This window comes from Pholcus phalangioides, unplaced genomic scaffold (genome assembly GCF_987345545.1).
Source record: "Pholcus phalangioides strain wild (caught in Gottingen) unplaced genomic scaffold, Ppha-v1.0 ptg000013l_1, whole genome shotgun sequence".
In the NCBI taxonomy this organism is placed as follows: Eukaryota; Metazoa; Arthropoda; class Arachnida; order Araneae; family Pholcidae; genus Pholcus; species Pholcus phalangioides.
In genome coordinates this window covers 30,256,086-30,279,490 of record NW_028301606.1, presented here as the reverse complement: position 1 = coordinate 30,279,490, position 23,405 = coordinate 30,256,086, and the positions used below count along the sequence as shown (strand labels likewise).

The following is a 23,405-nucleotide window of genomic DNA, read 5'->3' as shown; positions in this document are numbered from 1 at the left end:
AACTATGATGAAGCAATTTTATCATCAGTTGTTCCTCTGGTTATGATTTATAACAAATGGATGGAGAAGTGGAGAAGAAAGAATGGAAAGACAGTTCATAGACGATATGATATATTTGTCGGTGACTATAAAATTGTAATTTTTAGAGGAAAAAAATTGATTAAACATTTTGTGGCTGAAATTATGGAAAAGGTCGATTCTACATTGTTTACAGTAAAATATTGTAAAAAAAATCAGTGGTGTACCTAAAAAATTCTAGTATGATGATCAGGCAGTATGGCAAGATGTTCGTCTACCACCGTATAGGTTGCTGTCAGGTCCCAGGTTCCGACCAGGGGAAAGAATATAGATAACAAGATATTTTTCCCTAACAAGCTTGAGGTGACCACTGATAGAAGGTGTGTATATTTTCAACCTTACTCGTTAATGGCAGTAAATTGTAATGTAGCGATATAGCCGGAGTTGGTGTGTGGTGAAATAATATGATAATCAAGAGTTTGAGGTTGTGTCTGAAGACATTTTGTTAAAGTTTATATCTCCAAATGTTGGCTCAACTGAGCATCAATTGAATTTTTTTGTTTTTCTGTGAAATATGCAGGCTTCACAATTCGGGCTAGTGAGTTCAGGGAAGCAATTTCATTTGTACTCCAAGTTCAAATATTACTTTTTGTTCATCAAGTTTTAATAATTACTCTTACTTTAAATGTATTCTTATGCATGAAAAGTTTAGAAATCAATAAAATATTTATTAACAACCTGCTTATTTTTTTATGAAACTACACTTTTGATATTATGACCACTGATAAATCTGGGTGTGTCCATAAGTATATCAGGTTGTTGTATCTAAGGACAAAAACTACATCTCCAAATTTTGAATTTAAAAAATTCAATGCTGAAAATTTTAGATGTTAAAAATGTCTTTATTCACAAAGGTTTAGAGCATAACCTGATCATTTTACTAGGTGAAAATATGTTTCCCAGTGGCTGAAGAAAATTAAAATGTGAATTTTGTTTATAGGTACAGCAGTCTCCTCTATAAAATACTAAATGATACTTTTAAAAATCTTGAACTCCTGAGATTCTGTATCACTTGTATTTTTTGTTTATTTTGTATTTCTGTATTATCAGTATTTTATCAATGTGACACCTATATTCTAACATTTTAGATGACCAGCATTGAGAATCACCCCCACATCATAAAAAATTAACATATTTAGGTGCTGAAAATTATTTTAGGTTACTGGCATTGAAAGCCTTTTTATTTAAAGCATGGATAAAGTACTGCATTAAAAAGCTGCTCCATTAGGTAAAGCCATGTATTTTCAGAAGTCAACATGCCAATGATTCAAAAGCACATGAATGGAAAAATGTAGTCATATTAAAAAAAAATACACTTCTATTTTTTACCTAAAATATTTTTCAACTTTGACCATACTTTCTTGATTTCAAAAAGAAAAATATGTAAACATGAGAATGGTGGAAAATTGCTAAAAAATCAGGCCAAAACATTTCTTTTGAAATGCTCCATTTTTCTCAATAGTATGTTTATATACCAGTTGTATGTTGTATCAGTAAAGTACTTCTACTGTAAGACAAAATATTTTTAGTGCACATGATTATTTCAAAATTAAAAATGCAAAACATCATCCCTCTCTCATCTTCCATATTAACTTAATATGAAATGTTTGAGGATATACTGATAAATTATGGAAGCAATGACAAGAGTTTCTTTTCAGCAACATGAAATCTGGAGATAAACTCCTGTGTGTACTTTGAAAAATTCAGAATACAATAACACGATTTCACTTAATAAACTTAATCAAGTGATAATTATTTATTTAGAATCATTTTAACAATTTAATATATAAACATTGTATTTCCAACAAAATGTTCCTTGATCTTGAAAGATATAACTTAGGCCTATGCATCAATTGAGAAATTGGATACAGTGGGGGAGGGGAGAGAGAATCATTCAATAAAATGATTTTTATTAAATGAAATATTGACAGAAAATAAAAAGTAAAAACTTTAAAAATAATGTGACTAGCACAAACGTGAAAGGCTGACCCACAGGCAAAGATATCAAATTACTTCTTATGCTTCATTCAGTGAAAACCAAAAACTTAATAATTAATAATTGAATTGCGACAAGGTATCAATTGAATGCAAGTTGTAAATTGATCACCCTACAGTGTATATTCAAATAGATTTTTATGGTGATGGTTCTTAACTTGGGAACCTCAGAAAGTTTTTTTTTTTTGGGAGGTGGGAAGGGAAGGAGAATCTAAAAGCTTGGATTAGAAAACAATTAACTTAATTGTTTTGTATCTTTATAATGGGTTCAAGAAGCACAACTAAACCACACATGTACCTCATCCATATTCCTGTCGAACTTCTAACGAATTATTACATATTGGAATGTGCGTGTACATATTGTGAACCTAATATGAAGTTTGTTTCTGCTGCCATCTTTATTCCAAATTGGAAGTGTAAGTGACCAGGTTCTAGATCTTTCATGGGATCTTTGGTGGGCCCCACGCCAGACTTTTCACGGGCCCTTCTATATTCCTTTTATAGTGTAGAAAAAAGGCTCATTCTAAGCCCCCCATGACTGGAGCCCTGTCAGCCCCACCCTTTTGGAGAGGACACAAATTTTGCGATATCCTTATATAATGCTGCATTTTTATACAACCAACTTTTGGGGACACTCATCATTAGAATAATCTCAGATTAAGAAGCTAAAACTGTTTGATAGCAAAAGAAATCTTTTTTTCTTATAGACTACCAATGTGTTACCAGTATTGTCTGCTAAATGCAAGTATGGTAATAGCAAAGTCCTGAGAGAAAAAAAAAAAGTTTAAAAAAAAAATATATATATATATATATACAGGGTGAAAACTTAAGTTTTTTCCACTTCAAATAACTCTTCATTGACAATAGAAACATACTTTCAATTAAAAAGAATTCAAATAACATGCTCACCTTAAATGTGTCATTTATTTTACTATGGGCAGCAGATATACTGATGCAAAATTTAATATTTAATATGGTTCCCCCCTCCTCCAACTTCCAATTAGAAAACTATTGATATTTCGAAAATTGCTGAAAATGAGAAAACAAATCGCATAAACCAACAGATAAAATCATACTACTACTACTAAACCAGACATGCACCTTGTCCATATTCCTCTGTGGAACCTCTAAGGAATTGGTACATGTTGGAATGTGGGTGTATGTATAGTGAACCTCCCATGAAGTTTGTTTCTGTGCAATGCTTGTTATGTGTAGTGTTGCCATCTGCAATCAATTTTTTAAACTGAGTTTTTTCTCAACTTGTAGAGCGTGAAGTGTAATGAATGAATAATTATACCGTTGTAGGCCTGTTTTTCTCTGCAGCGAAGATAAAATCATACTGTGCTGCATATGCTATTATTTCTCTTATTTTCAATGATTTTGAATTCTACATACCTCAGCGAACATTGCGCTTAAAAAACATGGGGGGGGGGGGGGTTCAGGAGAGACAAGCTACAACTTTCTAATTGAAAATTAGAGAATGGAGGAACAATATGAAAATTACATTTTGTATCTCGGTACATATACCGTCCAGTTAATAGAATAAATAGCACATCTAAGATTGTCCCTTTTTCTAATTGAAAGTATGTTTCTGCAGCCAATGGTTTACAAATTATTTGAGGTGAAAAATACTTAAGTTTTCACCCTGTATACATCTGCCACAACACACTGAAACTACCATTGTATACTTTGGGCAAGTCAAAAATTCAGTATAGTTTATATAGTACTTTTTATGCACAAGCACTCAACATAGAGGGGTACTACTGTCTTGGACATGCAGTGCTCACATAAAAATTTTACTTTGGAAGATGCAGATAAAACATATAACATATATTTTTTTTTCTGTAGACATATAACTAAAAATTAGGTTTTTAAAAAAATCATATCCTTGAAATAAAAATTTAATTTCACCTGAAAGAGTCAAGGGGGAACATTCCGGTCTATTCTTAGCATCATTATGCCATGCTATTAGTGAAAATGAAGAAAAAAAAAAGTGTAAGCAAAAAAAACAAATGGAACATGCAGTGCAGTAACATTTGATTTTTTATTCTTTCTTTTCAAGAGACAAAGAAACACAGCACTGTAAATAAAAAAAAAACCTACAAAAATATCATATAAATATAATTAAATGCACTAAATGGACACAAGATGTTATCCACCATGCTCATTTAATCAGATACACACACAGACACATCTATGCTGAATATATATTTTTATGAACTGATATGAGCATTACAGTCTTAAAAAAAATCTTCATGGAAAAATCTTTCCCTCCCGCGTGAAAGTACGTAAATCAGAAAATTATATTATGAAAAGTTATGAGCTTTCATTGTTATTATGGTCTGTGTAATGTTTGTTGTGCAGGTCATTTCTTTTAATACAAATAGTATGTACATGAGAGAAAAAGAAAGGGGGGAGAATGTGGAAGCAAATTTTACATTAGTTATCCTTTCACAAGATAAAAAGATTTTTTTGCTTAATTTATTTTTATTTTTTTATATAATGTAATTGATAAGCAGTTTTATCAATTTCTCTTTTGATACACAACACAATATAATAAATGGGAAGTGAAAAACAAAACATAAGAGCTCTTGTTCCAAAGAGAAATCTAATATATCTCCATATAATAAATTTTCCAAGTCTAACATAGAAAGATGTTATTTAATTTGTTTTGCACAAACATATATATATATAGATATATTATTTATTTATTTATGGTCTACCAGGAAATCACTAAAATTTATGACCAAAAACAAATATCTTTCTGTTATTATATTTTAAATTGATGTCGCACAACATATTTTATGCTGTCTGAATCTCAAACTTTTAATGTTTATGGTACTTTCAGGAATTGAATATAAATTTCAAATATCTTGTTTCACCATGTCCAATCTCATGGTAATTATTGGTATCAAAGTTAGGAATTACTATTAGGGACAAAAGTTTCTATGAACACACTATCATTCATCAATATCATTACTATCAAAGAGATGCAGAGAGATGAACTAATGCTTTCATAGGTATACTTGGAATCTGAAAATTGACAATGTATTAAGCTAATCAGCAAAAGAAAGATACAGTCCTAATGTATATAGGACAGTACATACAGTATATATGACCTCTGTAAGCAGATATTGAATAAGAAAATAAATCATTTAAGCAGATAATTATTACTATTTTTTTAATATTCTTCTTACATTTCCAGATATTACTAGAAAAAAAAGGATAAAAAAGAAAAAACTAAATTAGTGCATTAAACCACTTAACTGAATTAAGGTTTTGTGTTTTTTTTCAATTTAATGTTTACTTTCACTTCAGAATAGTTGAACACAATGCAAATAATACTTCTTGAAATTAAATATGGAATTTTTATATTCATTTTTTGTGCATATATTTGTTCGACACAAGCATAAATAATGCATGTTTGTAGTAGAAATTTACATGTAAATATATTTGCAGAAGTTGTCAACGCATAGCTAACATTCAGTGAAGCAATTTCACTATATTCTGTGTGATGGGAAATGGTGCTTTTGTGTCTCAACAATATGTACTTACAGAGGTTCAACTGCATATAAGCGCTGGAATAAAAACATTTTAAAAAATTTTGTTTAATATATTTTTAAAAACATTGTTTCCAAGTGAAATAAATCAAATTCAGTGAAAAAAATTGTTAAAAAAATATATTTCATTCATATTAAATATTTGTTGAAAAATAAAAAAATTAAGGATAGAAAAATAGAATTATAACTTAATACAGTAAAACCCCTCTTAACGGACACTCCTCAGATGCGGTCACACTTATTTTATGGCCAAATAGAAATCCCAGCAAAAAGTCTATTTAAATTATGTATTTTGAACTCGTTTTTAATGGTCACACTTAGATATGATATGGCATCATTTTCATCATTTGTTCCATTGGACTACAGACACCAATAGCATCGATTTTGGTTCAAATTATGCTCACCAGATGGCAGCACAAGTTATGATATGTGATACACTTTTTGCCTACATTTCAATGAAATTTTGGCTTGAAGTTTGTTTTTATGTGCATAAGGAAATTGTGAGTTGAATTTACTGATGTGAATGATGAAACGTGGGAAGAATGGAGTAAAAAATTTCATTGAATATTCCTCCACCAGGGGTGGCAACAGATAATGTTTGAGGAGGAGTTTAAATATTCTGCAAAACCTACCAAACAGTGTTTGCTCAGTTTTTCCAAAAGATGTAAATAAAGTATATAAACTTTGTACAATATTTCTTTAGTCATTTTCATTGAGTATGAATGCAATAATTATGTACTTTCATGACTTTGAATGCATCTTATATTGTCAGAATTTTGTTCATTTGCAAACAAAGAATTCAGTTATTGTTAATACTGTATTTTACAGTTTCAATGAGGACCCCCTCTGAGTGGTCACCCCTCTTTTATGGATACATTTTTTTTGTCCCGTGAGTGTCTGCAGAAGAAGGGTTTTACTGTAACAGGAAAAGGAATGAGTACTGAATTAAAATTTACCCGTATCAAACATTTAAATACAACATGCATAAAATAAAGTTAAAAATTAGTTGTATATAAAACCATTGTAATCACCTTGAGCACCTTTCTTCTGCTTACGCGCCTTTTTAGCTTCTGGAAGGTTAACACAAAAGAAAAAGGGTAAAGTTAGGGATCATCACAAAAAAATGTGCAGGTGAACACAATACATGTGCAGTGGTGGAGAATTGGGGGGAAAAAAGTGCAAAAAATTAATTGACATGCAAATATATAGTCATAATACATCATTTGAAAAACAATGCAATATATAATAATGAAGCAAGAACATCAAAAGAAAGGAAAGGGAGAAAATTTTCTAATGCATAAAATATTGCGAAAAAAATAATTAAAATTAATTAGTAGTCTTGCCAACCACTTAAAAAACTACTGAAGAGAACCTGTGATGAAATTCCCTATTAAAGTTTTACGAATTTTTAAGAATTATAAGAATAATACCCAGTGAATACAAAAACTCAACATTTAAAATGTATAAAAAAATCAATTACTACTCAACAGAAGATTCAAGAATGACCTATAAATTTTCCAAATAATAGTGTTATTGATATAATTTTTAAACGGCTCAAATAAGTTTAGATGAAAATTAAATTTCCAAAAATACAATTAATGTGACATTCTGATAAATTATGTACTGTGACTAAAGTTGAGATTACGATTTCTTGATAATTATTTTTTGAAATGTTTTCCCGTGAGTAAGAAAAATTAAATCTATAGACACATTAATAAAATGCAATTTGTTTTGCATAGTTAATATGATTGAACAGTATTTCCATTTTTAATATTCTGAAAATTGGATGTGTTGACGAAATCATCATACACATATAAAAATTACTTACATAATTAATCTTCATAAAAGATTCAAATGTATGTAAACCCACATATCTTTGAATATAAGTTCAAATAACATAAAACAAATACTATTGATTCAATTTCACGAGAGGAAAAACTCTAGACTTCTTGTTAACAGATATTTAAACCTCTTGGCCAATTTTCAAATTGTTAAATGAATTAAAACAAACTGTGATGGGTCTTTAAAACATGCAGATTAGTGTGAAAATCTTATGTATATATTATCAGATTTAATAACAACAAATACTAATCTACATGTGCAATTCAACTTCATGCACAGAGAATGAATAAGCCATCATAAAAAAAACTTAGGTATCAAATTGTATCACGTATAATGTTAAATAAATAATGGTCACTATGTGCTGGGTATTTTGGTATCTGGGTATATCACCCAAAAAGAATTGATGCGTTGAATTTTTTAACAATTTAAAATTTTATTTTGCATGAATGGTGGCATAGCATACAATGTATATTATTGATCAATATCTTGAACCATACTATGATTCTCTTAATGGGATTTTATCAATGCTTATGCAATTGATTTTCAGTTGAAAATCAAGAATATAGAAACATGCAACATTTACACGAGTAAAGAAATCCCCCATCTCAGGTGAACACATTTTATTTTAGACAAAATAATCCTTATAGATCCACCCAACAAATAACAAAAAGGTATAATAAAGGAAAACAATTTTGAATTAAAAAAATTTTTTTTTTGATTGATAATAAGCAAACTGAGAAGGAAATGAAAATAAATAGAGGTGAAAGAAGAAAAAAAGAGAACTTACCGTATATACTCGTGTATAAACCAAGTTTTTTTGTGGAAAAATTCGTTCCTCAAGTGGGGGGTCGGCTTATACTCGGGTCAGTTTTTGATGAGAAAATTTCGACCCCACAATCAGTAGTCATTTTTGTACCACTGTTCGTGAAACTGGCATTATTGGTATTGGATATGTTCAAAACCCTGATAATGTCAAAGACGAGGCAAAGAAATCGAAACATCATTGGCTTTGATACCAAGTGGGCTAACGTTGATTGCACAACCTTTAGATGTGAGGATCAACACGTCTTTCAAAGACTGAAGAATTTGTGGATCGAATGGCTGAGTTCCGATGATAAAGAAACTACAAAAAAAGTGGTGTGTTGAAGAAACGTGACATTGGCATAGTGTGCCAATGGGTACATGGGGCGTGGAATTCTGTTTCCAACAAAATTATCATCCGATCCTTCAAAAAGTGTTGCGTCAGCAATGCGATGGACGGAAATGAAGATGATATCCTCGTTGAAAGTGGCGATAGTAGCCCAGATGAAGATAAAAATGAACATGCCGCACCTCCTATGATGATCTGATGGATTACGATGAGCTTGGAGACTCAGAAGAAACGGATTAAAAAGTTCGAATAGTTTTCTATTGTAAATTTCCGTAAAAACTATTAATTTCGCATGAAAATATAATATTTTTTTTCTCTGAAATGCATGGATTTTTTGGTGTCGGCTTATACACGGGTTTTCAATTTATTGCGATTTTGGTGGTCCTGAAGTGGGGGGGGGGGGAATCGACTAATATACAAGTCGGTTTATACACTAGTATATACGGTACATATTTTTTTCCTTCAAAAATGACCACATTTATGAGAGAAAGAGAAATTTAAAAATCTACAGGGCTTTTCTTCCCTATCATAAACGTAACTTCATCCTTTCTAACACTAGTATATCAACTGCAGCTGCACAAAACATTTTTTGCATTGATGTGCATGGTTTTATAAATCATTATTCACATGTAAATATATGCATACAGTCATTCTATGAGGTGACCGCAGCAAAATTCCATAGATTTCACCAAAATTCATCATTAATATCTTTAGCAGAACATTTAAATAAGAAAATACAAATTGACACGAGCATTTAAGTTTTTCTTTTTATCAAACTTTAATGCATGATGTCCATAATTGTACTAAATAGTGAATCTCAGTTAAATCTTGATAAGCTATGTTGATAGTTGACGCTCATTACAAGGACCCCCCCCCCCCCCACCATCTGTTATAGCTACTATTCCATTATAACGACCAATACGACAGGTTCCGAATATATTTCCCCATTTCTAAAATGTGTTATTTTTTATTCCAAAATAACAACAGGTAAATATCATTTGATCCATTGCAACGACTGAACTCAACTCTGCACACCCCCCCCCCCATTTTTTTGGAAAAGAAATTAACAAAATATTTCTTTGAATGTGTTTGACCTTGACCTTTGATGCTTGGAGAGAAAAAAGGGTATGAAACATAGATGGTTTAAAGATAAAGCATTGTCACTTCTACGGAAAATCTGGTGGTTAACTACCGCCATATCTGGAAATGGGACAAACTAAAGATGCACCGCAGTCACACGAGTCGACTGGATGGTGTTCTTTATCTCCTCTTTCCTTACCATAATCTGCTATAATCTCACATGGTGAATCACACCGATTTCCCACATGGTTAATTTTTTATATTCTAAATTTTATTGCACAATTTTATTAATTTCTCAATGGCAGAAAAACAGCCAAGTGAACCCATTATTTTCTTGTATGTACTAAAAAAAAGAAATTTAAGTTTTGGCCATATACAGTATTTTTGTAATTGCAATGTACATACACTGTAAAATGTATTTACACTTTCTTTGAAACATTATAAAAAAACGAAAGAATTTTTTTTTCATCAATAGAATATACAATTTTCTGAAGAAGCTAAATTTTATGATATTTTATAACACTTGATATAATGACCTCCCAATATAACGGTCATTTTCCGTGGAATGAAGAGGTCGTTATAACGAGCGTCGACTGTATTTACAGAAGAGAAATATTTCATGTACAACTATGTAAATTATTTAAGAAAGAATGACCTTTCTTGGCTCTCTTTTTTTGTTCACCATCTTCAGTTTTCGCAGCACCAAGTAAAGTGAAGATAATGCCTGCTTGAGAACTTACACCCACAGCCGTAACAAGCATACGTCCACTACCTTCCATGACATGTGTTCCTGAAAGTTGAATTTAGTTTTTGGGAATTACATAAATAACTTGCAATAGCTATAATTACTAAATTTACAATAACTATTAGCATCATATAGTAGTGTTTTGAAATTTTGGAATTTCCGTTATACATGCACAAAATAGTTACGTGTTTAATTACATAAAAAAAATTAAAAATATGAATAAATTTTTCATGAAAATCTGAAAAAAAAAAAAAGAATTCACACCCATACACACAAAAAATGGCTGAATTCCACCTTTTAACAATTTGTGTCAAAACACTTGTGGAATGAAGATGAGTATTCATAAAGCCAGTTGATTAAGTTTAGGTGTCATTAAATACTACAAGAATTTGCAGTTTTTTGGATACTTGTATTAGCACATATAAAGTAAATTAAAAAAATCTTTTTAAGTGAAGAAAAAATTTTGTTTTAAAAATTCAATTCATGTGAAAAAATTAGACTGACAACTTATTTTTTGTCTCCTTTCCTCTCCGCGAATATTTATTATTCATGTTGAAGAATAAATAAAAGTCACCTGATAATAGAATAGGATCAAACTTCTCTCCTTTTTTGACATGGTCAGACTCTCCAGTGAGGGAACTCTCATCTACCTTCAAATCATTGCTCTGAATTACTATACCATCGCTTGGCAGCAGATCACCTGTGCAGACATGTCAATAGTTTACAAATTTCAAATATTTTAAATCATCATTACTTTCCCTATTCTAATTCCTAATTAAAAATGATATTTTCTGTTATGTACATGCAATCTTAAAAAAAAAAAACTATTTGAAAATAGAACTCACCATATTTTACTTGACATATATCACCAACAACAATATCTGAAACGGGAATCTGATTAACTTCACCTCCTCTGATCACAGAGAACTTATGTTCAACTTCTATTCGATTTTGTAAGCCTCGAAATTGCCTTTCCTTAGTATAATCATTGAAGGCTGTCACAAGCACCACAATCACAACTGACACTAAAATGGCAGCACCTTCTATCCATCCAGCTTCCCCTTCTGTTTCATCATGCGCAGCTAAAGACAAAAATTCAATGTTACAGATGGTTCTGCTTTCATAAATTGATGTACTCATTGAATTAGCTTTTACTAATTACAGGGCCATAACTACGATTTGGTGGGGGAAAATGACAAACATTATTTTGTAGCCCTACCCCCCACTGCAGAAATCTGATTTTATACCTTTTGTTCTTTCCGGAAATTCCCCCCCCCCCCAGAACAGTTTCCCCATTTGCCCCCTACTCTAGTTATGACCCTGACTTAATTACACACTATGGGTAAAGACCTTTCAAAAAATGAAATGAGATTTTGTAAATAGTAGTGCTAAAGTTTTAAAATGTGGCTGCAGCACGATTCCTGATTATGCATAAAATGAATGTTCTGTAATGAAAAATACTGCAAGAGCTGGTAATAATTTACATAGGTTGCACAAGCATTTTGCTACATAAGTTGATTATCAAAATTCATGAATGCAAATCAGCAAAAGCAAAATGTACATGGATGAATCCCTAATTCACGAACTTGCGTAAACCCAAAGTTGGGACCAAAAAATATTACTGTAGTTTGGTGAATCTTAGATTTACCTTTGGATATTTAGCAAAAATGGTCAAGTTTCAACCTGATAACATATAATTAAATTTTTATATTACATTTGAATTTATTAGCATCAAGACAATGAACAATGCCTATTAAAGAAATACACAAAACTGTGGCGTAAAAGAATAACCTGGGGGACAACTTGTACTCCAGCATCACATTATCTCACAATGAACTTAGCAGAATTCATGTGGTAGCAGTATTCCATGTGATATTACTTTTGATGACATACTAACTGCAGCTGCAGACTTGTTTTGTACACAAGTGAGGAATGCACAATTTTTTCTTTCTATCATGTATACATTATGTTACAGATAATTTTGTACATATAAAAATTGTATTTTTCCAAGTTTTTTAAAGGCTGGCCAACACACAAACTATGTTTACATTATTAAAAACCATTGATTTGAACGAAATATCAAATCCTTTACTTCTAAGAACCGAGGTTTTTTTTAGCAACACCTCAATTCATTTCACGGACCTGCACTCTAATGGAATTTAAAGGAAAATTTTTCTAGTTCCAAAGTTTCTGTATTAAAATGTGTAACACTGGGCAAAAATAACACTGAACACAAGACAAGTTTTATACAATATTTTACCAGAATTTTGATAAAATAATTCACAGCACATGCAAAGAAAATTTCACACAAGGGATGATTGTAAAATGGAATAACAATATACAGAGTGGGCAAAAAGTCCATAGAAACTTTAAAAATTCATAAAAACTGGAAAAATAACCGAAATAAAAAATGGTTTGCAGGGTTAACATCGCTAGGTCACAGTCCTGATTTTCCACCCTTCTTGAAAATATTCCTGAATATTTTCAAGAAGGGTGGAAAAACCGCTGATAGGTGGCACTGACATACACACAAGTCAAAGAAAAGATATGCAAATAACGAACAGAATGCTTTCAAATCGTTTATTACAGCAGTACGTGTTTCATATGACCACCACCACAGGAAATAACACATTGCAGGCAAGTCACAAATACAGCAACGACAGATTGCAGCACACACACATACAGGTCCGGATGTATACATGACATCTCTCGGCGGATCACATCTTTCAGTTCAGACAGATTGGATGGACCAGATCGATACACCCGAGATTTCAAATATCCCCCATAACCAGAAGTCTGCCGGTGTCAAATCTGGAGACCAAGGAGGCTATGGGAACCTGCTACGCCTGCTAATGATTTTGTCTTCCCCAAACGTTTGTATCAGGAATGCTTTGACCAGAGTAGCAGTGTGACTAGTTGCCCCATCTTGCATAAACATGATCGAAGAAAGTGCATCTCTTTGACGCAAACATGGTACAACCTTCTCCCGCAGAAGCGCTAAATAACGCTGCCCATCCACCGTAGCCGTTTTCCACCCAATTACAGGGCACTGCATTTCAATGAAGAAGGGTCCTATGATGAATGAACCAGTGAACCCACACTACACTGTCAATTTTTTATGCAGTGGTTTCTGTGTGTACTCACACAGATTAGACGTTGCCCAGATGTGACAGTTAGGGGTCATTCAAGTAATACGTCAGCATCTGGGGGGGGGGGGGTTGGATTTGTTGACTTTTGATGACAAGGGGGAAGGGGGGTTTGAAGATTGCTTACGTCATCAACCACCCCTTTTTGAAGATATGAAATATTCTAAGCTGCTGACGAAATTGTGCAGGGGGGGGGGAGAGAGGGGAGTCAGTGTTTTGCTGACAAGGGGATGGGGGTCAAAAATGGCTGAAAATTTGCTTACATAATGCTTGAATGGCCCCTTATAGGTATTAATGTTGCCATGAACTGAAAAATGAGTTTCATCTGTCCACAAGATGTTAAAGACCCAGGTGGGATTCTGTTCGATTTTGGAGAAAGCCCACCTCACAAATGCTTCCCTCTGTACGGTATCTACTGGTAAAAGTTCATGGACGACTGCAATCTGTATGGATACAGATCAAGGATTCCATGAAGAATATTGCGTATCGAGGATGGTGTTAAGCGTTCCAATTTCCTCAAGCCGCTGAACAAGCTTTATGGAGCCTGCCACTGTTGAAGGCCCTTTTCCAGTCCTTGCATTCCTCTGAACTCGGAATTTATGCAAGGCAATGGTCACTGATTCCTGGTTCATGTAAAACAATTCCACCAACAAAGCTTTACCCTTCGCATGCAGCATCCTTGTTCACACACACAGTTTACAACGGTGAACTAATTGTGGATTAGGAGTGCAAGTTCTTATAACCGTCTTATTTATATTTATTTTATATATTTATTATTTATTATTACTTATTTATAACCGTATATTTCCACCGAAGCCGCTCGTACCAGCACCACCTATTGACTGTTTTTTGAGTTATTTCTTTTCCTGTCTTAAAAAATTCCCATGATCTAGCTAACCCTGCAAACCGTTTTTTATTTCGGTTATTTTTTTTTGGTTCTACGAACTTTTTGTTTGCCCACCTTGTGTGTGTATATATATTACGTATGCATACACACACGGTGATTATATATATATATATATATAGCCACATATTTATATTGCAGTACATGTATTCTGATCAGACAGAGATGACAAGGGATAAAAACATTTTCATTTCATTATTTCAGGAGGAAAGAGGAAGTGAATACACAAGATTTTTGTTTTCACAATATATAGCATGGCGTGACATGATCAGTCTCAATGAGTAAAACACTCATAAAATCAGAAAAAATAAAAAAATACACAAAAGTTCTGGGGGAAATTCAAAATCATTCTGCATATTTTTAAAACATGAACTGAACAATTGTTAAATTTAACTAACTTTTTCTGCATTTATATAAAATAAAGTAAACAAGATTTTAGATAATTATCTCTAGAAGTTGACATTTCTATAATAAAGGTAATTTAATCAATAATATATGTTTTATTAGATCAATAATATATACCAAAAATATATTTTTTTTATAATTTGTATGAAGGAGAAAGAAACTATGGTTTTACACAAAAAAACCCATTTTAATTTCATCCCTAAGTGAAATGCTTATATAAATCAAAACATTTGAACAGAAATTCCCTGTCAATTACAAATACTCCCTGATTATTACAAAAATAATGCATGCATAAACATAGCATTACAAATTATCCTTTGAAGTAAATGAGGAATTTATATATAGTCTAACCCCTCATAATAATTACTCTCAGATGCAGTCTACCCTCCTTTGCAACCAGATAATAACTTTTATTTTATAGGCATTAATACGAACTATTTTTTTAACTGTTACACCTCTTTTACATAACTTTTTTTTTTGTCCCACCAGTGTCTGTAATATTCCAAAAATAAATGTTTTGAATTTAAATAAAAAATGCAGTTGTTCAGTCCATTTTCACAACATTTAGAGGTTGAGACACAAACCAAGCAAAGTGAGTGCAAGGGAAAATGGGTTGAAAATGTGCAAGTGTGAGAAAACAGGGTGAGACAAACTACTTCAATAACACAGAGTATATTGTGAAGGAAATATACCTCCTCCATCTTCACCTGAGAAGCAAGAAAAAAGATTGGAAAATATTCATGAAATAAAAGATCAGGTAAGAACTGAGGTCACTTCATATTGATGGATAGTTAAGCTATGCCTATCAAATATTTAAAACAGTAGATATAATAACATGATGAAATTTTGCCATAAATTGGTAAAAAAAAAAGATGATGCTCATAAATTGAAATCATAATTACCTAATTGCTTCCCTAACATATATACACGTCAAATCACAATTTAAAGAAATCTGTTTTGATAAAATAAGAAAGCCTACTGCATTTACTAAAATAGTATTTATAGAGAAATTGATTTTACAACATTGGTTTGCCGCAGCAATGTACGTAACTGATTGTAATTTTGTCAAAAAAAGCTGTGGCTTATATAGCTTTAAAAGTTTATTTTTAGCTGTTACTGCTAATTCAAAGCCATGACTAATCAAATAACTTTCCTTCTCTGACACTGATTTTTACGGATTTTAATTAAAACTTTTGAGGATTTTTTCACATTTTTTTTTATAAAATCTGGTTCAACAGTTAAATTTTTACTCAAGAATACTATCTAATAAGTTGAGTAGTATTATAAAAATTCTCAACAAAAACATGAATGCTAAGTTAAACTCACTTTTAATTTTATTCTGCTATTGGAGGTAGTTTTAGTTCTTGAATGAAAATTACAATGCTGTGAGGTTTAAAAAAAAAAACACATCTTCTTTCCATTATTTTTTTGGCGCAGCTTATTTACCGGAAATTACAGGAAAATTTATGAAGGAATATAAGGTAGTGTTATTTCACTGATCTGAATGAAACAACACATTTTTCTGTAAAAGGTCATTAAGAAAAATAAAAGCAAGTGTTCTTTCTACAAAAAAAAAAAGTGTTTATGCATTGCCTATATAGGGTGACTACAAATCCTGGTTTGAAGATTGTGTTCCAATGTCTCTGCTGGGTATGAGCTCTTAAGAGATAGAACAAAAGATAATTCAATCATAAATAGGTAATATTTTTAATCAGAAAAACTTTAGAGAATTAATACCTCAGTTTCATTTCATAGAAATCAATCTTATACCTGTATATTCTACAGTTGAAAATGTCTCTCTTGAAACCTCAATAGTTCAAAATTTAGTTTCCTGCAGGTTTTCTCGATTCATTGTATTTTTTATGCTTACCTCACCAATAACGTTTGCTTGAAATCTTTATATTAGAAATTGAAATGTAAAATATGCAACTCAGACTCAACAACTACTCACAAAAAAAAAAAAATTGAAATTTTCAGGAGAGTTGCAGTTAAAAGCTATAAAAAACACACATAACAGTAAAAACAGTTATAAATTGAAGAATGTGAAAAAATAATTTTGTAGATATATTTCATGATGTATTATCACATTATACAGTGGACACTTCCCCATTAACGAGTGCTTTTCAAAAATGATGTCAACAAACTTCAATGTATTTTACTATCCTACAAATAAAAGTTTTAGTACTATATATGTTCATTATCAAAAGGTTCCAATGTAAATAGATTATATAAATATGATAACAAAAATAAAACAGAAAATAATAGGACCCTTCCCAAACACAAGAATTTGACATACCACTCAATTCTAAGTTTTCGGGAGGTTTGTAAAAAGCAAGACCAAGAGACACAAGAGCAGCTATTTCTAAAATAAGAAGTGTAATATCTTGCAAAGCTTCCCAGACTAATGCCAGAAATGTTTTGGGAGGCTTTGGTGGAATGACATTTGCTCCGAATGTTTTACGCCTATGTTCGATGTCAGCAGCTGACCCACTCAAACCTAAAAGTAATAAAAGCAATACAGAATGTGATCAAACTGCCATTTTGGAATGCTTACTACATTCAGAATACATTAAAAAAAACATACATACCAAAAGTGATGGAATGATTAAATGAAATACGGTAAAACCCATCTTAATGGACACCACCCTTAGATGAGGTCACAGCTTTTTTAAGACCAAATAATAATTTCCCTCTTGCATAATAAAAGTATAAGCATTTCAAAACCCTAATTAACTGTCACCATCTCTTTTATGGACATATTTTTTTGTTCCACCAGTATATGCAAAAGAGTGGTTTAACTGTACATAGAATTTCTTTTCCAAATCATGGAATGCTAGAATGTTATTGAAAATGAGCTCATTCAATCAAAGTTTAGTTTCTAGGGGAACAAGAGCTTTCAAGTTTTAAAAAAACTGAGGTTGGTTGGACAGCAAGGCTCTTCGATAACACAAGTTTAGTATAGCTTAGTGGTCCATAGGCTTCAATAAGTCTTTCAATGAATTTTGGGGGGGGGGCAGATTTCTACTTTCCTTCTGCCAATGCTAATAAAAATTTTTCATTGAAAGAGGTAACTCCCCTTTACCCACCCCCCGTATCTGCTTATGGTCATCATTACCATTTAAAAATGAATTCAAAAGAAAATATTAAAAATCTTTGAAACAATAAGTTAATTGGTATGTTTATAGTAAACTTGAATAGCTGTTTTAATTTTAATTGTAATTAATCATTACAAATTTCCATAAATTCAATTTTTTCTTTAATGAATGAAAATCGCCTTAAAATAAAATTTAATCACATAGTAGTTACTAGTTTTTTAACATATCTATAAAAGCTACTGGAATCAAATGACCTCTAATCTTGAACTTCTGTGGAACTTCATGATCTTAGGCCAAAAAGGGTCGAATTGTAATTTATTTTATTACCCGAGGCTAACCTTTTCAAGCTAACAACATATTGTTAGCTTGAAAAATATTGTATTAGCACTTACAGGGTATCCTGTAAGTGCTAATACAGCTTTTATCTCACCAACCATCTATCGTAGATGGCATGATTCCAGGTCAAAAATTCACAAAAAAGCGTTCAAAAATTATCCTGCACCAGTTTTGATAGTGAAAATAGAGTGTCTTCACAAAATAAAAAAAAAAAAAACTTTTATACGACCCCCCCCCCCATGTCTTCTAACTTTCAATTAGAAAGTTGTTTCCCTGTCTCTCTTGATGCCAGCAGAAAAAATTCCATGTTTCCAAGTGCAATATTCACTAAGACATTCAAATTCAAAAACTGGAGCGAACTTATGAAAGAACAATAAAAATTAACGGGCAACGCTCTTTTCCCTCATTTACGCTGTCCTTTCCAAACTTTTCTCAGATTTTGAAGTCGAATATCTCAACGAATATTTCACTTGTTATTGCACAGTTTTTTTGTTGGCTTCAAGAGAGACAGAGCAACAACTCTCTAATTAGAAGCTAGAGGACCGGGGACCTTATAAAAATGTAGATTTTGTTACACACTGTATTTTCACTAGCAAAACTGGTACACAGTAATTTTTGAATGCCTTTTGAGCATTTTTTAAACTGAAACTGTACCTCCAGGTTGGATGCATTAGCACTTACAGGACACCCTTTATACAGACATGCCAACATTGGCTTGAAGCTTGTCAATACAGATGAATGCGCAGCTTGACCGGAGTATGTTGTCCTGGGGTGGGGGGTTACCCCCTCCCTGGACAACATAATCACAGTACAATTTAAAAAAAACTCAATTTTTTTGACATTTTTAATTGAAAGTTCATTAAATACAGCACCTCATTGGAACTGGAACCTAGAGGACTAAGGCCACATGAGCCGCTCCCCCCCCCCAAAGCAACTTTCTGAGGTCGCAGAGTCCCTTAATAATTCATGAATATTCAATGCAATCCCGAGCTGCACATGCCCTTGTAGGTCATACAGACTTGTAGCAACCCTAGACCCAAGCTCTCCTCGTTTTTTTCTTATCAGAGCACCTACGACATCTCGACGAAACATTCATTCCGACACAAGTTCCACGAGCTCGACCAACCACTATGAAAATTAAGTCTGGTCCAGATTCACCGCGCTGAACTACTCAAAACCTGTTTCTAGTCCACAGTGTGGGACGGTTTCAATAGGAAACAGGGTTTTTCGCGTTTGTAGAGAGGCGAGTTCAGATCAGAGTTTACAGATCGCCTTCCACACAGACAAAACAGACCGGCTCCGAGTCTGTCTTCTCTCGAACTCTCTCAAAGGAGTGTACTAATTAATAGTTATGGCAAAGATAGATGCAATTTAAGAAATAATAAAAATAAATAAAACATCCAAGCAACTCAAAGACCTGATTTTTTTTAAAAACAGATTTCTGTAGTATTGCAAGTATCTCCCGTAGCTCCTTAGTTTATTGCGGCCGTCCCATAGAAACTACGGGCAATCCAAAGCACTTGGTAACTCTGTGTATAGTGTACATGACGTCCTTTCACTTCCGTTCACTGGTTGCCCATTTCCACACACCACGGATGCTTGGCATACTAAGTCGAGAAGAATCAAAAGAAAAGATAAGAAAAATGGCAAAAATTCTTTGAGTAACATCCAGAGAAGATAGGGGAATCCAATTTCTCCAGTTTACTGTAACTCCAGCACCCCCTGTTAAGCAAATCGCAGCATCTTCACCCTGACAGCGCGCTGGTGGCATTGTTTGTGATTGAGGATCATGATAAATCCAAAATCTTGTGAAGTCCTGAAGCAATTTTTAAGGTCCTCAACAGTGCTCAAGAGCGAATCGAACTGATCGAAGTGGGTGGAGTGATAACTGTCTGAAGCGGAATTGGGCGCTCCGCCTCGTCATACAATCCTTCATCAATCAAACTTTTGATTGCGCCTCCTGCAATATGATTTTATATAACATCCTATACTTGCTTATTATTGGTGCCCGTTGTACTTTGATTTCCACTTTATTCATTTGATTCTTTAATTTGCATAATTTTAATTATGATGCACTATACGTAATCTTTAACATATCAATAAATTCTGGTTTTGCAGAGATGCCCCTCCCGGCCGGGGGGGGGGGGAAGCGAAGTGTCTATGTTGGTTCTTGTGACAAAGCCTGGGTGTGTCTCATGATTCCTCCAGTTTCCCATAATAAATTCACGTCAAAAAAACCACATCATATACTGAGAGATTCCATTCTTTTTTTTTGGGGGGGGGGGGATAAGAGTCTCGAGGAAAAATTCCAAGATTTTTAGTGCTTAAATTCATCTGAAACATTGAACTTTCAAAAGACTTAGTAACTATACATAACTTTATTCAAAAATATGAGATAGTTAATTTTCTTGGCTTTTATGATTTATCAGGTTTATCTATCATGATTTTATCAGAACCAACTCAAAGAAAGAAATCTCACCATCTGTAGGGGATGTGTATAACTTTCTACAAAGTTCTTGTATGCCACCACATTCTTTAATTCTTGTAACTGCATCCCTTCCTCTATATTCCATGAGCTCTTGGAGCTCTTTCGTTTCAAGACCATACTGGGCAGGACGTCCTTCAACTGTCTCCATTACGAACACAATAAAGTCAGTTGCCCTATTGAAATTAGGAAACTACAAATGTGTATAATAAATATATATATATATATACACAAAAGGGTGCATAAAAAATCTATTTATCCTGTAATAATTCGTGAACTGTTATAATTCGTAATTAGAAAAAGTATCCAAATATATAATTTGGTCTTCCTATCCTAAAACACCTAATTAGAAAGTTGTTGCTCTATCTCTCCTCGAGCCCAACAAAAAAAAGTTCCATTGTTTTTAAGTGCAATATTCACTGAGATATTTGATTTTAAAAAAATCGACGAAAACAAGAAAAGAACAGCATATAATGTGCTTGTGCGTCAGTTTAAGAGCCCCCCCCCCCTTTCCGCATTTTCAGCAGTTTTCGAATTTAAATACCTCAGCGCATATTGAACTTGAAAACATAGAATTTGTTAGTTGGGGCTCAGGAGAGATAGAAAAACCTAATTAATCAGATGTTGCCCTAAAACAGGGTGACCAAATAGAAAGCTATTTTTTTTATTTTAATAACTACGCAACACTTTGCAATTTGAATGACGTATCTGAGGTTTACATGTTTTTTGGATACTTTTTCTAACTGGAAGTATGCTTCTAAGATCAACGGCTCACGAGTTATTCCAGGACAAATGGATTTTCCTGTGCACCCTGTATACTCACATGAATTAAGTAAAAAATGTGTTTACTTGCATAACTAAAGCAAAACCAATTATTATGCTTATTTAGTCGAAGTCTAGCACGAAGTCTTTATGTACGAAGTCTAGCACAAAGTCTTTATGTACGAAGTCTAGCACAAAGTCTTTATGTACGAAGTCTAGCACAAAGTCTTTATGTACGAAGTCTAGCATCCTCATGGAGTAGCCAGCTACTTAGTGAAGTGGATAGTGTCTGAAGTCTGGGCAAAGCGCAAAGTTGTCAGCCAGACGCAAAACTTTGGACTTGGATGGCAAGTACAGTAGAACAATAACTCAATTTTTGTTAGAATAAAAAACAACCCTGGATTCTAAACATTACATTTTTGTGTAAGAAATGGTCTGTTTAAGTAACATTTTTTTTAAGCATCTGAATTCATGACCTAAAATGACTAACTTGGATGTACCGTTTCTGTGAAAATTTAAGATTAAGATTAAAAAATAATCGGATATAATTTTCTCTATAATCTTTGTTTCTTTTCAAATAAAAGAACTATTTTCACACACACACGTTTCAGCTTATTCTCCAGAAATTGAGAAAATGCAATCAAATTTTTAATTGCTTTCAGTGATAAATTTCATATAAAGTGTATATTTGAAGCAAATAAACTTCCAAAATTCATAAACGGTCTGAGTACATTGTAACCAGAACCAAGCAATCAAAACCTATTAAGTGGAGAAAACTTTATGAATGAAAAATGTTTTTCATGAGGAAAAAAAAATAGGGACTCTCGAAAAATGTCTTCCCACTCAGGATGTTCGATCCCACTCAGGGCCGCAACTAGGGGGGAGCAGGCGGGTCTCATGCATCGGGCACTGGGCCAGAGGGGGGGGGGGGCACGCAAATTTTTTCTCAAACCTCTCCTTCAACATTACAAGGGGCGCAAAAATGAGCACTTGCCCCCAGGTGACCAGGCATCTAGTTGCGGCCCTGATCCCACTCCCCCAATACTTCTTTTTTCGATCCACTTCACAACTCCAATCCCACCTCTTTTTTTAAAGCTGGTCTCCTGAATCTTCTAAAACCCCACTCTACTGGCCCCGATGGGATCCCAAATCATATCCTCAAATTCTGCGCAGATAAAATTTCTGTCTCCTCATTATTTTCAACATCTCACGAAACACATCTAACTTACCCTCTGATTGGAAAATTAATAAAATAATTCCCATCCATAAAACCGGTTCACTGTCCTACCCTCTTAATTTTAGACCTATTGCAATCACCTCCTCTTGCTGCAAGCTCTTTGGACACATAGTTGCCAAGGAAATCCTTACCCATCTCGACTCGATTAACTTTTTCTTCCCTAACCACCATGGATTTAGATCGTTTTATCTGTATCTAGCAAGTTAACACTTTTCATTCATGACAATAGACATCATTGACAAAAACCTCAATCCGATATCATTTTCCTAAAGCATTTGACAGGTTGCCCCATAATAAACTTCTAAAATTTTCAAACCTTGGTCTAAATGTTCAACTGCTTAAATGGGTGGAGGCCATCATCAACCAGAGCCAGTTTATCTCATTCAAGGGCCAGAACTCCCCATTTCTTCATGTCTAGTCTGGCACACCCCAGGGTTCGGTCCTCTCGCCATTACTATTTCTAATTTATATAAATGAATGAACCCGACTCCATAAACTGCCGTATCAGACTCTTCGCTGATGATTGTGTGACTTACAAAACAGTGTCAAATTTTTCCGAACAAGAATCTCTCCAATACAACCTTA

The 23,405-nt window shown here is 33.1% G+C and overlaps 1 protein-coding gene across 9 annotated transcripts in view; it reads right to left on the bottom strand.

Moving 5' to 3' along the window:
• The window catches only part of LOC149078955 (plasma membrane calcium-transporting ATPase 2-like), a 167,879-nt gene that overhangs the window by 55,490 nt on the left and 88,984 nt on the right, over positions 1-23,405 (bottom strand). For 6 of the 9 annotated variants that reach the window (XM_089241179.1, XM_089241181.1, XM_089241178.1 and 3 more), the window contains exons 4-10: positions 20,816-20,997; positions 17,202-17,402; positions 11,296-11,532; positions 11,025-11,150; positions 10,361-10,495; positions 6,665-6,703; positions 3,985-4,038 (exon numbers count right to left, since the gene is read on the bottom strand). In XM_089241179.1, coding sequence (XP_089097305.1) covers positions 3,985-4,038; positions 6,665-6,703; positions 10,361-10,495; positions 11,025-11,150; positions 11,296-11,532; positions 17,202-17,402; positions 20,816-20,972 — 949 coding nt within the window. In that variant the 5' untranslated portion in view covers positions 20,973-20,997. Of the gene's footprint in view, positions 1-3,984; positions 4,039-6,664; positions 6,704-10,360; positions 10,496-11,024; positions 11,151-11,295; positions 11,533-17,201; positions 17,403-20,815; positions 21,015-23,405 lie in introns of all 9 variants that reach the window. The other 3 variants (XM_089241180.1, XM_089241182.1, XM_089241183.1) reach the window with 3 other exon arrangements.